The 17,854-nt window shown below is 45.2% G+C and overlaps 1 protein-coding gene across 1 annotated transcript in view; it reads right to left on the bottom strand.

Moving 5' to 3' along the window:
• Positions 1-7,517, bottom strand: part of CEP70 (centrosomal protein 70) — a gene marked incomplete at its 3' end in the record, with an annotated part of 34,183 nt that extends 26,666 nt beyond the window's left edge. The window contains exons 1-6 of the mRNA XM_080695764.1: positions 7,487-7,517; positions 6,378-6,451; positions 4,212-4,302; positions 3,961-4,084; positions 3,251-3,431; positions 974-1,143 (exon numbers count right to left, since the gene is read on the bottom strand). Coding sequence (XP_080551890.1) covers positions 974-1,143; positions 3,251-3,431; positions 3,961-4,084; positions 4,212-4,302; positions 6,378-6,446 — 635 coding nt within the window. The 5' untranslated portion in view covers positions 6,447-6,451; positions 7,487-7,517. The remainder of the gene's footprint in view (positions 1-973; positions 1,144-3,250; positions 3,432-3,960; positions 4,085-4,211; positions 4,303-6,377; positions 6,452-7,486) is intronic.
• Between the last annotated feature and the right edge of the window lie 10,337 nt (positions 7,518-17,854).

Here is a 17,854-nt window from a genome sequence, read left to right as displayed (position 1 = left end):
AACATTATACTAAGTCATATATTTTATATTAGTTTCAATGAACAGATTTTAAATAGCCGTAAGTGTTATACCTTAAGCCTATTAAATGAATCTTCTTGTTCTAACAATTTTACCTCTCGCACCCTCACCCACAAAATAATTTCCCAAGGAAGTAATTCAATATGAACAAAACTTGTTTACTGCGTCCTTACTTATAAGAATGAAAAACCAGAAACCATCTGCCTTTCAACAGGTCAAAGGTTAAACAATGACACATCCATTCTACAAGAAATAATGCAGAAAAGCAAATGTACATGGCTATTTTGTCTAAAAAGGAGAAATAAGTTGTGTATGAGGTGTATATGTAGTGAAACCCCTCTATGGGTTCTGTCTTGGGAGGTAACACAGTGGCGAGGCCTGTCGGCCGGCACGCTGAGCCGCCTGGGGAGGGGCTGGAGGCCAGGGGCGTCAAGACGGACCACCCCACGCAATCAAGAGCATAAGGCCGTGCCTCGTGCTCCGGACCTCTCGGGCCACCTGCCACTCAGGACGCGCTCACGTGCGCAGGCCTTTCTCCCCAGCTTGACTCCAGCTCCCCACCCCAGAAGCCACGGCTTTGCTCCTGGGTGTGTGCTTACTACAGAGGCCACAGCTTCCAACCACCACGGCTGCCGTGGCGACAACGCATGGGTTTTCTAATGGAAGTTTAATTTTTAATGTCACTGCCTCAAGCTAAGATGTGCTTGGTTAACAATAGAGGGGTTGGGGTCTAGCTGGGTGGTAGAGCAGCTGCGAGCACGTCCTGGGTTCAATCCGACACAACAAACAAAACTCTCTGGTCCACAAGACAAAGACCCAGCTGTCCCGACTTTGTCGGGCAGCGCAGTCCTCGCAGCATTTCTCTGCCCTCACCCACCCAGGCTGGCTCTTTTCTGGTTTTTATTTTCACCCCCTCCCCCGCACGCTACATTATCATCTTGTGTGGTAAACATACTGTTTATCCAAGACGGTATGAGGAACTCTGTTGCAGAGATAGGCAAACACTCTGTTCTGAGTTATGATGCGCTCTTCTTCCTCCTTTGTTAGTCTACAGATATCCTTTTGCAAAGAAGCAATCGTCTCTTGTTGCTCTGCTCGCTTTTTCTTGTAATACTGGCATTTTGTCTGTAAGGAATTTTTTAAAAACACACTTATGATATGTATAGCTAGGACACACCGTCCTAAGACTGTACACAAAGGCAGCCTCGCTGGGCTGTCTCATTCAAGGGCTTCAGCACTGAGGCTGTTTTAATTGGGTGCAAGCTCCAGAAACATGCCACAAACCTATCAAATAACTATAAAATGGGAAACTACAGCTCTTAACTGCATGCATTCAAGATTTCATAATAAATAATTAAGAATCCCCATAGGATTGATATAATTTTATGTTAAGACAATAACCAAGAAAGGACCAATATTAAAGATGTTAAAAAGAACCAGGAATGAGACCCGGGCGTGGTGGCGCACGCTTGTCATCCCAGCATTTGAGAGGCTGAGACCAGAGGATCGTGGTTCACAGATGGCCACAGCTACTTAGTGAGGCCCTTTGCAACTCAGTGAGACCGTTTCAAAATAAAGAATAAAAAATGGGGCTACAAATGTAGCTTAGAGATAGAATGCCCTTGGGTTCCATTCCCAATCCATCCGTCCATCCGTCTCTGTCTCTCTCTCTCTCTCTCTCACACACATACACACACACACACACACACACACACACACACACACACACCCACCAGGAATGAAAATTAAGATTCCTAAGTAATCAATAAAAATGCAGGATTGCAAGCAGGCATTCAAGCAATGTGGGAGACTGAAGACAGAGTCAAACAAGAAGTAATCAGTTAGCGCCCTGAGATTTATAAAAAGGACTGGGAATCTTGTCTTCAGCAAGAGCTCATTCACTTGCCTGTTCTTTCCTTATTCTCTGTCTTCTCTCCCTCAGTGTCCTTTGGAGGCTCGTTATCCAAAGCCAATCAGTTTTTCATTAGCATATGTTTCACAGCTGAGTGAGGAGCCCTTTCCCTATCTGGCCCACACATTACCAAGACATCTCTCTCAGCCGGAGGAACATTTGGGACGTGGGGTCTATTGGGAGACCCTCGGGTCTTTGGGGCCATGCCCTCGAAGGGGGTCGTGGGTCCCCATCTCCACTTCTCTGCTTCCTGGCCTGTGACTTTAAGTGGGTTTTCTATGCCCCACGGTCACCATGAGGCTTGGGCCTAATCCGAGACCCAGAGAAATGGGGTCATTTGTTTTTGGCCTAAAGAATTGGAGCTACTTTTTCTTAGGCTGGAATGTCTAGAACTGTCAGCCAAAGCAAGCATTTTCTCTTTGCGAGTCAGTTGCCTCAGGTATTTTTGTTGTTCTTGTTACATGCAGTGCTGTCAGTCATCTTTCCAGCTGCTAAGAGTACCACCTTGGGAACCAATCCTTCAACACATGGACCTTGGAGACTTATTCAAACCACAGCTTGCAGCCACATGGGTGAATCTCAAAAAAATTACACTAAACAAAAAAATATTGGATTTCCATTATATTAACATCCTATAACATGACTTGTCTTCCAATATTTCACTATACCTCAAAAATTTGCTAATTCCCTTGACCTCTTTGCCAAATCAATAGTTCCTTGTTCTCAACTGTAAAATACAGAGCACTAGACCAGTCTACAACTGGAAATGATTGTATACTAAAATAGAAGTGTCAAACTCTGAAATAATTATGCTCCAGGGGCACTTTCATTTTCCCAACTTGCTAACAGCACTAAGGATTCATTTTCCTTAATCACAATAAACACCCAAATTTCTCTATAATTAAAACATTATATATTCAATGTTGTAATATTGCCGTTTTATAATAACTTTGTTTTAGGCATATAAAGTTCTAGATGCCTATTAGCGCTAAGCAGGCAGGTAACTGAGTCTGGAGTTGGGGGAGAGGTCTGGGCTAGAGATAAAAATCTGGGAGCTGTGAACTGGAGGGAGCGAGGGAGTTAGAGTACAGAGAAAATAAGATCTAAGGGCTGAGCGTGGGAGAATTCCAGCACAAAAAGGTGAGGAAGGTAACAAGAACAACAACAAAAGAATCGAAAAATGACTGATGAGAACAAAGGAAAGATATTCTGGAAACCAAATGAGCAGTGTTTCCGAATTAAGCAACATGGAAGCCACCCGGGGCCATCGTGAGCCGTCACGACGCCAACCATCATCTCAGCAAACACGCAACTTGATACCTGTAAGGTTTTCTGCTCCTTCTGAAGGTCTCTTATTGTATTCTGTTGCTGGCAAACCCTGTTCAGGGACTCGTCCTCCAGTTCACCAACTTTGGCTTTCACACTCTCCATAATCTGTTCTAAGTCGTTAGCTCGTTGTTCCTGATGGGCTGCTCGGCTTTGTTCTAGCTGAAGTTCGTTTCTAATTCAACAGACACACAATTCTTTCCCTCAGTACAAAAAATCACCAGATCACCAAGCGTACCCAGGGCCTCACCCACGGGAAGGACTTACTCTGCCACTGAGCTACATGTCCAGCCCCAGCTTCTCTTACAGCAAGGATTAACTGAAGAAATAGAGCGCAATACATGTTTCTGCTAAACTATTACCCAAAGACCTAATACTTCTTTACCTATAAATTTTTTTTTTTTTTTTTTTGGTGGTACTGGGGTTCCCGGAAACCCTTCTAACTCCGGGCTACACTCCCAGACCTATTTTATATTATTTTTTTTATTTGGAAACAGGGTCTCTTAAGACAGCGCGGCTGGCTTCGAACCTGCACGATCCTCCTGTCTCTCCTCCCAGGCGCGGGGATTACAAGCGTGCACCACCACGCCTGGCTATAAAAATATTTTTAAGTTTAATGTTTAATCAAAATGGAACCTTAGATCCCAGGACCCCTGTCAAGCGGCTGTTGGGTGCAGTTCGAAGGGACCTTCCTGCCGCCTTACTTGAGCTGCTGATTCGTTTCTATAAGCTCCCGCATCATGTTCTGCTGGCGTGCCGTTTCTTCCATTAACGTTTTCAGGTTCTCTCTCATCCTTTGTGATGACTGTTTATCAAAAATGATGAGATCTACATTTTTAAAGACATAATACAGATAGTAAAAACAAAAGTCAAGTGAGAGAATTTTTTACGAAAAAGATTTTTTAAAGGAAAAAGAAGCTTTTTACCTTAAGGGGCAAACATGAGATCTGATTACCTTTAAAATCTGTTCTTTTGACTAGACACAAAGGTTTTAAGCCGTGCCGCATCAACAGCACATTTATGCTTTCCCACTCTGCTTCTTCCTGCTACAATTACAAGGAGAAAAGAACGGATCAACTCAAAGATAGAAAGTGAATAAACACCCTCTTACACATCGTTTCCTGTGTTTTCAAAGTAACAGGACTTTCTCCCAAACAAATTGTTACACATATCTGATTAAAAATACACCATTTCTAATAAAATCAGTAACAGACTAGAAGTCTGCAAATAAACAGAAATGACTGTATTATACTCATGTAGGCCTTCGCGGATAAATTAAAACAAAATGAATAATAAAACATCTCATAATTTCAGTGAGCTAAATACATTAAAGTGAACCAGAAAAGACCCCACTCAGGAAAAAAATAGCTGTAAACTCGGTAAGACTGAATAGCAAGGAAAAGATGAGTCACTAGGAAACAAGTGTCATTTTAAAAATGACTAGGGACACACACACAGTCAAACACACCTTATCAGAAGGAGCAAATGGTTTAGGCAGAGCATCTATCACACAAGGAACAGACTATGGAAAAGAGCCTGTCCATCTAAATAACAGACCGAGTATAACCACCCTGAAGGTACGCTCAAGTCTTGTAACCAGTTGTAAATACGAACCTACGTCCTAAATTGAGAAGGAATGCCAACGCTCTAGATTACGCGAATAAAAACATAACAGGCATAAGAAAAAAGTAACAAGGATATAAGGATAATAATAGAAATAAATTATTTTTAAAATAACATACTTAGAGGCCGGGAGTATAGCTCAGATAGAGCACATTCTTAGCATACACCAGACCCTGGGGTCAGTACCCAGCACCAGAAAAAAAAAAAGTAGATTAAAAACCTATTAATATTGTGCATTTAAGTGTGTTTTGTCGTCATCTGTTTGTTAGCTAGCTGGCTAGGGTTGCTTGTTTTTGGTGCTAATGATTGAGCCAAGAGCTTTAGCGCTACCTGTGAACTATACTCTAGTCATATAATCTGTATTTAAATATAAGTACAAGCCAGGCGTGGTGGTGCACGCTTGTATTTCCAGCATTTGAGAGGCTGAGACAGGAGAATTGCAGTTCACAAACAGCCTCAGTGAGGCCCTGTTTCAAAATACAGAATACAAAATAGGGCTGGGGTATAGCTTGGAGGTAGAATGCCCGGGGTTTCATGCCCAGCATTACAAATAATAAAATAAATATAAGTACAACGATCCATTTTGAAATCACTATGTGAGGTATTTGATGTTTAAGTACTTAAACATTTGTAAAAAGGTTCCCTGATAGAGAAGTTCAAAGAGAAAAAGATTATCTAAGTTTCCAATGCATGTTTTTATTAGTGATACAGTGCATAAATAGCTTAATAAGATGAATAATAAACAAACTAAAAGTACTATGATACTTCACATCTAAACGCCCCTCAGACATAAGCACCTCTCAGCTCAAAGGAAGGAACAAACTGCCCTGATAGCTCTCCGATACCACAGCTCCCAGCAAATGAGCCTTCCTCATGTTTCCAGTGCTGGAGACGTAACCCTGGGCCTCGAGCGTGCCAGGACACGCTCTACCGCCGAGCTAGCCCCAGTACCAAAGAAATCCTTAGCTGCCGGCCTTTTCCTCCTCTTTGCCCTCATTTTGCCTCGGGCCTTCTGATCACAGAGCTTAATTACTTGGTGAAGGCAGAACTGAAATCATCACCGCTGTTTGTTTTAGGAGCCAAGAGCTCTGTGTGGGTATCTCAGTGGATGCCTATTTTAATTAATTAAAAACAAAATGTTCTGTACATATGGTCACAAGTTTTTGAATGATTATACAACTTCTCACCTAACACCTCTTGTATATTAAGAAAGAGGATAAAGTTAACGGATTCTAAATTCTGAAAATAGCAGGAATGGCATTTTCCAAAGTGTGTACTGTGGAACACTAGTATAATGAAATATTCCAGCTAGTGTTAACATTAAGAAGGAAAACACTTTACTGTGAAGTCTTACAGTAATAAAAACACTTAACAGTCTTATCATTCCCAAGTCATCTGAGCAAAGAATTCTTTTAAAAATACAGTTTTCACATTTGTTGATCTACCGTCCTTTGGCACATATTCTAGCAAACATTGGCTTAAAAGATTTCAAGTTTACCTTTTTTTCCATCATGAAACTGTTGGATAATTGACCAGACTCCTGGGCTTTAGGGGCTGTTGGTGACATTGTTTCTTTTATGCAATCAGAAGAAGTAGAAAGTGGCAATAAATAAATTTGAGTTGCCTAAACAAAACAAAACAAAACAAACAAAATAAAAACAAAAAAAAAAAAAGGAAAGAAAGAAAATTTCAACAGGAGTTAAAGGAAGTTGTATTTGCAAGTACCCAGAACTCCTGCCGGGCAAATTAGGCCCTGCAGGAAACTTGATGACTTCCTAGGTAGCTGACTATAGGAATCACTTGAATAAGCCCTATTTTATAATGTTCTCTTCTGGAAATAAAACATTCTGGGGGGCTGGAGATATAGCTTTGGGTTCCATCTCTATGACCATGAAGAAAATGGATGGAAGAAAACAAGCAAACATTTGGCTGCCACCTAAAAATTGAGAAGCTCTGCATCTGACCCGTGAACTGGCCAGTGGGACAATTCACTGAGCTCTATGGACTGATGGAATGTCACTTTCTTTTTTTTTTTTGGGGGGGGGAGATCTGGGGATGGAACCCAGAGGCATTCAGCCTTCGAGCTACACCCCCTGCCCTGTTTTTTATTCTTTTTTTTTTTTTTTTTTTTTTTTTTTTTGGTGGTACTGGGGTTCCTGGAAGCCCTTCTACTTCTGGGCTACACTCCCAGACCTATTTTTACATTTTTATTTGGAAACAGGGTCTCCTAAGCCAGCGCACGCGGCTGGCTTCGAACCTGCGCGATCCTCCTGTCTCAGCCTCCCAAGCGCGGGGATTACAAGCGTGCGCCACCACGCCCGGCTTTTTTATTCTTTTTAATTTGAAACAGGGTCTAAGTTACAGAGGGCCTCATTAAGTAACTGAGGCTGGCCCTGAACCACGATCCTCCAGTCTCAGCCTCCCGAATGCTCGGATTACAAGTGTGCGCCACCGTGCCTGGCTGGAATGTCACTTTCTAAGTAGATCATAAGCTAGCAAAAAGGATTGTTTGTCTGTCTCTCTCTCTCGCGCGCGCGTGCGCGCACACACACACACACGCACACGCACACGCACACACAGTTTATACTTAATCTACCCTGCCAGTACTTGCTCTTGTTATCCAAGACTGCCATTCTAGGGGAAAAGTCCTTACTTTCTTTGACATAAAGATATAATTCTTCTTTCCCAAAAGCAAAACCACCTTCATTAGGAGCATGGAATTTTAGAGCTTGAGTGGGCACTGGAAAGAGTTTAATTCAAAATCTCTAGCTATTTGCAGCTATCAAGAAAGAATGTATACAGAGTCAATCAATTCAGAAAAGACTAGTCTCAGGGACACAGAGGAGGAAGGAGTGTTAATTATCACGAGTAGCCACAGGAGGGCACCGCAATGCGGCCACAGCAGGAACAGGCTGCTTTGGGCTCCCACAAGGCCATGGCTGTGGACCTTAAAACCTCCGTATATCAGGTACGCAGAGCTGCCAAAGAACCTGTCAGTTGGGCATGGGGACACACTTCTGCAATCCCAGTACTTAGGCTGAGAAAGGAGAATGCCAGGTTTTCAAATTAGGCCCTCCACAACTTAGGCAACGCCTTGTTTCAAAAAAATAAAATCTGGCTGGGGTGTAGCTCAGAGGTAGAATGCCCCTGGGTTCAATCCCCAGCACCAAAGGAAAAAGAAAAAAAGTCACCAAAAAGATGAGAACTGACTTATTCCCTGAAAACCTTGGCTTATTCCAAAGAAGAGCTGTGTAAATGGACACTGAAGTTCAAAGCCACCCCAACTTAAAGCATGACCTGGAGGGGCTAAGCCCCGAGGATGAGGGTGACCCAGAAGCAGAGTAGCTCTCACACACCCTGAAACCTGCTTCCTCCCTTCTGGTTATTCTAGGACCTTGAGAAGGTCCCAGGTTGCTAGCACTTCTAAGTACGTGGCAGGTACAAATGAAATCTCTGAAGAAAGGCTTGAAATCATTCTTACAAAACCTTTCACAGCCAGGTACAGTACTGCACACCTGTACTCGGGAGGCTTAGACAGGAGGAAGCGGGCTCCACACCAGGCCTGGCAACTTAACAAGACCCTGTTTCAAAACACAAAATAAGCTGAGCGTGGTTGTGCACGCTTGTAATCCCAGCATTTGGGAGGCTGAGACTGGAGGATCGCAGTTCATGGACAGCCTCAGCTACTTAGTGAGGCCCTCTGCAACATAGTGAGACCCTGTTTCAAAAATAAAGAATAAAAAATAGGGCTGGGGGTGTATTTCAGAGGTAGAATGCCCCTGGGTTCCATCCTCAATACCACAATAATAAATAAATAAATAAATGACAGAACAATGTCCAGCACCCAGCAGGACAAAGCTGGTAATCGGAGTTGGTAACCACCGTGTTACCTTATGTTTTGGGTGAGTTTTTGTAGTACTAGAGATTGAACCCAGGAGCATTCTACCCCACCTGGAAGACCTCTGTCCCAGCCCCTTTTATGTTCTATTTTATGACAAGTCTTTCTAAATTGCCAAGACTTGCCTCAAACTTGCAATCCTCCTGCCTCAGCCTCCCAGCTCACTGGGATTATAGGTATGGGCCACCGTGCCTGGCTATGTTACTACAACTTATTTTAAACTTGACAAGTCTAAAATATCTACCTGAGACAATGATGGAAAGGTCAAAAAGAAACAGCCAATACATCTAGTATAGTATTCAATAAATGTTAGAGCCCCTCCAACTCCCACACCTAGTCATCCGCCCCGGCCATACCTCAGTCATAGCACGTTCCGCCTGCACCTTACACCTGGTCATTCAAGGTGATAGAACGAATCTCATGTCTGAAACTGGAGCTTCATCTGTTTCAAAAAGATACAAACCAAAATCATGAAACGTCTGAGCTTTAGTAAGAATGGTCCTGGGTTTCCCGCAGAGCAGGGGCCGCTGTACTATAACCGCAGAACCAAAGGTCAAACAGCAGCAGAAACTGCTCACGGCTCTACTGCGCCCCACGGCTCCTCCCTCCTCCCACCCTGCTCCTCCTCTCCCTGCTTTGTTGAAACATTTGTCTGGCTGTTCAAGTCTATGTCACTTCTGATTTCTGGCTTCCACAGGTAGGATGCACTGCCTTGTGAGGGCACTACGCCGAAGCAGTCTCGAGCCACCGCTGGTCACAAAAGCAAAGGCAGGAAGAATTCTTTTGCACCTGTGGTCAAGCCCTCCTTTTCTGAGGTCCAGCTGAATAACTGACGGTAGCCTTTCCCCCACTTAACACCAACAGAACATAGGATTGGAGCTCTGAAAGTCACAGGAAGAGCCAGGCGTGGTGGTGCACGCTTGTCATCCCAGCATTCAGGAGGCTGAGACCAGAGGATCGCGGTTCGCGGACAGCCTCAGCTACTTAGTGAGGCCCTCCGCAACTTAGTGAGACCTGGTTTCAAAATAAAGAATAAAAAATAGGGCAGGGGATGTAGCTCAAAGGTCGAATGCCCCTGGGTTCCATCCCCAGACCCGCAAAAAAACAAAAAAAAGAAAAGAAAGAAAAAGGAAAGAAAGTCACAGGAAGAGACCAAATGCCTCCCAGGGCCAAGGCAGAAGCTGCTGTTTTAATCAGTGTCCTAACATATCCAAAGGAAAACTTTAGGAGCAGGTATGGAGGGGGGCAGGAGTTGGTTTGCACATGACATAAGTGTAGAAGAGCTGAAAGATGGATATACTGACATGATCCATATTTCCCGAGAGCTTTTGGTCAAACTGCCTTTGAAGGTCTGAAGCTCCCAGACCATGCACCATACATTAAAATTTTAATAACTTTTCTCCACACTAGGGGCAAAAGCTGGAAGTGACAAAACATAACCAGTAACCATTCTTTCTCAAATGAATGCCACCAAAATCAGAAGCTTTCTCGAAAGGATGTATTTCAAATTTTGCAACAAATGAATATAATGCTTTAAAAGCTCTACTCTCTATTCATGCAAACACTACGCCGAAAATATTCCAACCTGCTATTTAATGCTAAGAAAAAACAAACTTGGGGGAGAGGTGAGTTGGCCCGGGCCACCCTCCCCCCTTGTGCTATTTTGGCATGGGGCTGTAACTATTTTCTGTGTTTCTGTCTTTTTAATAAACTTCTTTAAATCTTCAAAAAACAAAACAAAACAATCTACCGCTAATAATAAGGGGATTAAGGCTGGATATCATCTCCACCAAGTCAGGCAGCCCCAGGAGAGGTTACACAAAGGGCCTGAACAGGCCTTCCCCGCTGGGAGACAAGACCTACCAGTAAAACTACAAGCTGCTACCCCTTTCTTCCCTAAAAGGTGGGGGCAGGGGAGGCACAGTTCTAGACAATATCAGAAGAAAAGCAAAAACACCTCATGTAGCCAATGGGCAATGCCTGCAGCGCTCATTATTATGATTAAAAATAAAGCGGCAAGCCTGGCATGGTGGCGCACGCATGGAATCCCAATACTTGGGAGGATCGCAGGTTTGTGACCAGCCGCAGCTACTTAGTGAAGCCCTCTGCAACTCAGTGAGACCCTGCTTCAAGATAAAGAAAAAAAAAATTAGGCTAGAGGTGTAGCTCGGAGGTAAAATGCCCCTGGGTCCCATCCCCAGTACCAAAAATATATTTTTTAAAAAAGAAGAAGTATCAAGGTCCCCTGCATAGTCAAGAGTGCAGGGAACCCAGAGAAAGGGGCTCTCACCTCCCCAACTCCCCCAGGTTCCCATCGTTTTTTTTTTTTTTTTTTTTTTTTTCTTTCGGGTCTGGGGATGGAACCCAGGGATGGAACCCTTTTGTGTGTGTGTGGTACTAGGGGTGGAACCCAGAGTGTTTTCTACCTCCGGCTATATTCCCAGACCTATTTTATGCTGTCTTTGGAAACAAGGAGGTCTAAGTTGCTGAGAGCCTAAGTAGCTGAGGCTGGCTTCGAACCTGTGCAATCCTCTTGTCTCAGCCTCCCAAGTGCAGGGATTACAAGCGTGCGCCACCACGCCCGGCTTTATTCTTTATTTTGAAACAGGGTCTGAGTTGCAAAGGACCTCACTAAGTAGCTGAGGCTGGCCGCGAACCGCGATCCTCCAGTCTCAGCCTCCCGAATGCTGGAATCGCAAGGATGCACCACCACGCCCGGCTCCAGGTTCCCATCTTCACAATATCTTGGTCACCTGCCCAAGAAGCCAGTGAGAATCTGGGTGGACTCCGGCGAGTGGATTATCACCGCACCTGCCAGGAACCCAGAACCTAGCTGACGGTGCGACCCGGAGCTTTGCGGTCATTGCCCCGCTTAACCCACCACTTCGGGGAAGGGAGTTCGGCCCGGGGAGCACCGCCGGGGAGGGGGGAGCACGCTAGGGAGCACAGCCCGGGAAGCACCGACTGGGGAACTCGGCCCGGGAGCACCGCCGGGGAGGGGGGTGACGCCGGGGAGCACAGCCCGGGAAGCACCGACTGGGGAGCTCGGCCCGGGAGCACCGCCGGGGAGGGGGGTGACGCCGGGGAGCATAGCCCGGGAAGCACCGACTGGGGAGCTCGGCCCGGGGAGCACCGCCGGGGAGGGGGGTGACGCCGGGGAGCACAGCCCGGGAAGCACCGACTGGGGAGCTCGGCCCGGGGAGCACCGCCGGGGAAGGGGAGCACGCCGGGGAGCACCACAGGCTTTATTAGGCTAATAAAGGCGGGGGAGCCGGGATCCCAATCAGGCTATCCGAGCACCAACCTGCCCGGGGCGACAGCGCGGGCTCACTCACCTCCCTCGGCCGCCCCGCCGCCGGCACAGCAGCCCAGCCCGCCACCTGCCCGCCGCCCTGCCCGACCGTTACCGCGGAGGCCGGCCAACGGAGCCCGAGCGCGTCGAGGGCCGCCCGGCCCCGCCCCCGAACGAGCCGCTCTGGGCTCTGGCCTGGACACAGGACCCGCACCGCGCCCGCTGATTGGCTCTGATGCTGGGGGCGGGGCTTATCACTATATATACACGAGACTTCCGCGTCCGGTGCTTACTACCAAGCCAGGCTCCTTCCCTCCCGTTCTCTTATCTTCTTGGGCGTTCAGGCGGAGCCTCTTTTACCCAAAACAGGAGAGAAGTTCATATTTGTATCTGCAGTGAGACTAGAAGGAAAGTCCGGGCTACCTGGCCACCACAGACTACCTTTTTTTTTTTTTTTAAATCTTTAAATGTAAAAATGTGTTTATTCACAATTCTTGAGAAGTTACTATTTCTTCAGAAAATTCCTTATGAACAGAAAGCCAAGAAAAATTGCAATACTAGTTTGTGTCAAACCAAAAATTACATTAGATGTATATAAACTTTAAAAAAATATTAGCAGTCAACGTGAATAGCTTTAAAATATTTCCAATGACATAACTACAACTTAAATTGTTAAAACAGTTATAAATAATAGCATTATCTAGTGTTTTATGTTTACACTTTAAAGTATATTTCTATGAGATTTATAAAAAATGACAAAATACTGTGAATGTCATTGCCTAGCAGTTCCAATATTGAAAGGGCCACATGATTTTTTTGAAAGTATAACAAGAACTTTAAGTTACTATTTTTTTTAAATCTGGACCTTCCTGTATTCTTTTTCTTTTTTTGTGGTACTGGGGATAGGACCCAGGGGCCTTCTACCTGACCTCTTTTATATTTTATTTGAAACAGAGTAAGTTGCTGAGAGCCTAAGAACTGAGGCTGGCACGATCCTCCTGTCTCAAGCTCCCAAGTACTGGGATTACAAGCGTGAGCCACCACGCCCGGCTCCACAGACTGCCCTTTCTACACCAGCCACCCTGCCATGACTGCACGCTCTCACTGGGGGGCCAGTTAGCTTGTTCTAGCAATGGCTGAGTGCTGCAGTGGCTGGCATTTGGAAGACCCCGGTGAATGTTGGTAACATTAAACAAAATTTATCATTTACCAAAAGTCTGTTAAGTGCTAGGTCCTGCATTGAGCTCCAGAAATTCAAAGATGCCTGTCTAAACTCTCAGTCTAATTGAGATGGACACCTGCTCATTTTGAGATGGAGTGATCAGCAGAGAGGGGCGGCTGGGCCACAGAAGGGAAAGGAGGATTACACAGCTTGCCACTGAAGGTTTATTAAGCTAGTGGGGTTCAACCCTGACTGCACATTTGAATCAACTGAGGAGCTTTGAAAACTATGAGCAGGCCCTTGGCCAATTAACTCAGGGTCTCTGGGGTTGACAGAGGCATCCACAGTTCATAAGACTCCCCAGGTGAGTCCAATGTGCTGCCAAGAGGGAAAACTGCAAATCTATAAAGATAATTAAAAATGTTCCTGAACAACACAAGAGGAAAGGTATTTAGAGAAAAACTTGTGCAAATCAAATAATTCCAAAACACTTTTTGTTTTTTGCGGTACTGAGGATGGAACCCAGGGGCACTCTACCTCTGAGCTGTACCCCCAGCCCTATCATGATGATGGACAATCATAACACACCAGCCGGGCGTGGTGATGCATGCTTGTGATCTCAGCATTTGGGAGGCTGAGACAGGAGGATCGTGGTTCATGGCCAGCCTCAGCTACTTAGTGAGGCCCTTCACAACTTAGTGAGACCATTTCAAAATAAAGAATAAAAAAAAATAGGTCTGGGAGTGTTGCTTGGAGGTAGAATGTCCCTGGGTTCCATCCCCAGTACTGGAAAAAGAAAGAAAGAAAGAAAGAAAGAAAGAAAGAAAGAAAGAAAGAAAGAAAGAAAGAAAGGAAGAAAGAAGGAAGAGAGAAAGAAAGAAAAAGTGCTGGTGATATAGCCCAGTGGTAAAGTGCCACTGGGTTCAATTCCCAGTACCAAAAAAATAAGATAAATCTGATTATCTATGAGCAAATTGGTGAGAGAAAGTTTGAGGCTGAACAGCATCTAGGTACTTCCTTAGAATTATGAAAATAAAGTTTAAGAAGATGGGCGTGGTGGTGCACACTTGTAATCTCAGTACTTGGGAGGCTGAGACAAGAGGATCGCAGGTTCATGGCCAGCCTCAGCTACTTGGTGAGGCTCTCCGCAACTTGAGACCCTGTTTCAAAACAAAAAAATAAAAATAGGGTTGGGGGTGTAGCTCAGAGGTAGAATGCCCCTGGGTTCAATCTCTAGTACCGAAAAAGAAAGTTGCAAAAACTTCAAAAAATATGTTTCATACTTAAGCTCAATACCTTTCACAGTGTTTTGTTCTGAGGCGACATCTTTCCGTTTCAGTTCTGCCAAGTCATAAGCAGCTGTTCCCAGCTCCGATGTCTGGGCTCCCTAGAATGGGTAGGTAGAAAAAGCAGCGCACACTGGGATGTGCTCCACTCGAGACATCCCAGAGAGGAAAGCGGCACAAACCAGCCAGCTGAGGAATCGCAGACCGCTTTGTCTAACCCGGGCGCAAGGCATGGCTGTGGCTTTGGGGCAGGCTAATCTGGACTTTGGGACCCTCAGAACCCTGGCTCTTTGCAAGCACAGTACTTTTCTAGTAACAGGCTCCCTTAACATGAACTTTTCAACCCCCCGAGGCTGGGTTCTATATCTCGGTCCTGTAACTCCTGAAGGGCTTCAAGTCTCTTTGTAAAATAAATATAATTAATGGGCTGTTGTGAGAACTAGAAGCAGTGGCCTAGAAGGCACATGGCAAGCATTCAGTAAATTATTCCTTGTTGGTCTTTTAAAAGCTGAATTCCTTAAGTTTTATAAGAAAATATCATTATTAAGTAGTATCTTTGAGCTATTCCCCAACCAGGATTTTCTGATCCTCACCCATCAAGTCAGGGTTATTTATCAGAATAGAAGAGTAGGAAAAACAATTATGGAGGGAAGAACCAAGAATAAGGGGGGAAGAATCAGCAAGCTTTGGAAACTTCAACTCTGAGGCCTTTGTTTTTTTTTTTTTTTTTTTTTTTTGCGGTACTAGGGATGGATTCCAGGAGCATTCTATCTCTGAGCTATACTCCCAGTCCTATATTTAGTCTTTATCTTGAAACAAGGTCTCACTAAATTGCAGAGGGCCTTACTAAGTAGCTGAGGCTGTCTACAAACCCAGATCCTCCTGTCTCAGCCTCCCAAGTACTGGGATCACAAGTGTGCGCCACCACCCCGGCTCCCTGTGGTCTTTCAATTCTACCTTCTCTTAGAGACTGTACCTGCTCCACACCTAGAAACTGTGCCCACACTGCCAACCCCAAAGGTGGAACAATCTTACATCAGCGTCAAGCTACAGCAAGGAATTACACAATCGAGCCTGCCTGTCCTTACACCCCCATCTTAGTCTGTCTAGGCTATCACAAAATACCTTGGCCTGGACAGTTTCTAAACAACAGGAAGGTATTGCTTACAATTCTGGGTAAGAAGCCCAAGATCAGGGTGCCAGCAGATACGGAGTTTGAGGCCTTACCTGTTCCAAAGATGGCGCCTTCGCAGGGAATCCCCATAAAACCAAGGAAGAGCCTAAATAAACGCTCGAGACTTAGTTCCTGAATCAACATTCTAGGCTTAGCCTGCTTCACCTGCTCTTAATAATTTGCTTTTCTACATATAACTCATTTCACATGCTCCTACTTAACATTTAACTTTTAAAAAATCATCAATTTAGCCAGGTGTGGTGGCGCACACTTGTAATCCCAGCATTTGGGAGGCTAAGACAGGAGGATCGTGGTTCACGGGCAGCCTCAGCTACTTAGTGAGGCCCTTTGCAACTCAATGAGACCGTTTGAAAAGTAAATAATAAAAAATAAGGCTGGGGGTGTAGCTTGGACATAGAATGCCCTTGGGTTCCATCCTAGCACCACAAAAAATAAAAATAAAAAATAAAAAATCACCAATTTTAGGGCTACAGATACTACCTCTGACACGTGGGGTCACGATGGTAACTATTGATGAGCTTTATTCACGCGTGTGTGACCCATAGAGTCCATCCTAGCTTCCGGTCAGCTTTTTCCATATCATGGCCCATGAATATCCTATGAATGTCTTCGAGCCCCGTCATCACAGAGGCAGGTTTGAGACTAGCTCTGCCATCACACATGGCCACCTCGTGGACGAGCTTTCTGTAGAAAAAGTTGCCAGTTCAGAGATTGGCACAGTGCACGGTGGGTAAAATGGGCCTGATTCTGGAACATTCCCTTGGTGGGAGGGGCAAACAGGCTCTCTGAAATCTCTTTTATAAGGGCGCTTGCTCCATGTCATGAGGTTAGCCTTCAAAATATGAATTTTAGGAGGATACTAGCCTTCAGACCAGAGCACCCCCAAATATGCTGGGCTCTCGTCTTCTCGAATCCCTTCTCGAGTCTCCATTCTGCAGCTGGGCCTACTCTCCCGGGGCACTCCCTGCTCTCCTCAGACCCCCTCAACAACTGGCCCCCTAAGGATGCCACTGTCTCCTCTGGGTGAAAATCAAGGCCACCTCAAATACTGCTGTTGGGGAAGAAAAAAAAAAAATGGCTTCCCTCTACCACTGGGCTTCTTGGGCTAGTCCACGAATTAAATTGACATAAGACAGGTTAGCCAGAGTGAAGCCATATTTAATTACATAGGTGCATGCAAATGGACGGCCATAAAATAATAAGACCTGAAGAAAGTTGGTCAATGATTGAAGCTTAGGTGGCGCCCTGAGCTAGCTACAGAAAGAAGAGGCTTAGGAGTGCTGGGGGGTGGTGAGGACGAGTTATAGGGGTGAGGGCAGGAATGTACGGTGCATAAAAGATGTCTTGCTATGCACGCAAGAGGCTCTCAGGTAGTAACACTTGTCTGGAGCTGCCCTTTTTTTTTTTTTTTTTTTTTTTTTTTTTTTTTTTTTGCGGTACCAGGGATGGAACCCAAGGGCATTAGACCTCCGAGCTACACCTTAGCCCTAGTTTTTAGTCTTTTTATTTTTTGAAACAGGGTCTCACTGAGTCGCGAAGGGCCTCGCTAAGTAGCTGAAGTTGTCCACGAACTGCGATCCTCCCGTCTCTGCCTCCCGAATGCTGGGATTACAAACGTGTGCCACCAAACATCACGCCCGGTTTACCTAGGCTTTTTACAAATAAAATTTTTTCTTTATCATTTCAAGTTCTTTTATCAAAATGACAGCTTGCAGAATCAATACTGTGTCAGCAGTTTCTCAGAATAACCAAAATTTTATTCTGGGGCATCCTGCTCTCCCCTCCCCCACCGTCACATTTTGGGGTGGTGCGTCTCGAGCCCCAACATTGCCTAAGCCTTCTTTGTTCATTCAGCAAATATTTATTAGCAAAACAACGGGGGGGGGCCCTTCACAGAGGTGGGAAACACAAGAGAGTGCCACACAGCAGTGATCCCTGTGTGCATGGGACTTGGTGTACTACTCAATTATACATTAAGGCCGAGTGTGGTGGCACGCACCTGTTATCCCAGCTGCTCGGGAGGCTGAGGCAGGAGAATCCAAAAGTGGAGTCCAGCCTGTACGATTTAAAGAGACCCTACCTCAAAAAAACAAAAAAATTTAAAAGGTCTGGGGATATAGCTCAGTAGTGGAGTGCCTCTAG

Source organism: Muscardinus avellanarius, assembly GCF_963383645.1.
Source record: "Muscardinus avellanarius genome assembly, chromosome: 5".
In the NCBI taxonomy this organism is placed as follows: Eukaryota; Metazoa; Chordata; class Mammalia; order Rodentia; family Gliridae; genus Muscardinus; species Muscardinus avellanarius.
The sequence above is the reverse complement of the archived record's forward strand: the minus strand, read 5'-3'. Positions and strand labels throughout refer to the sequence as shown.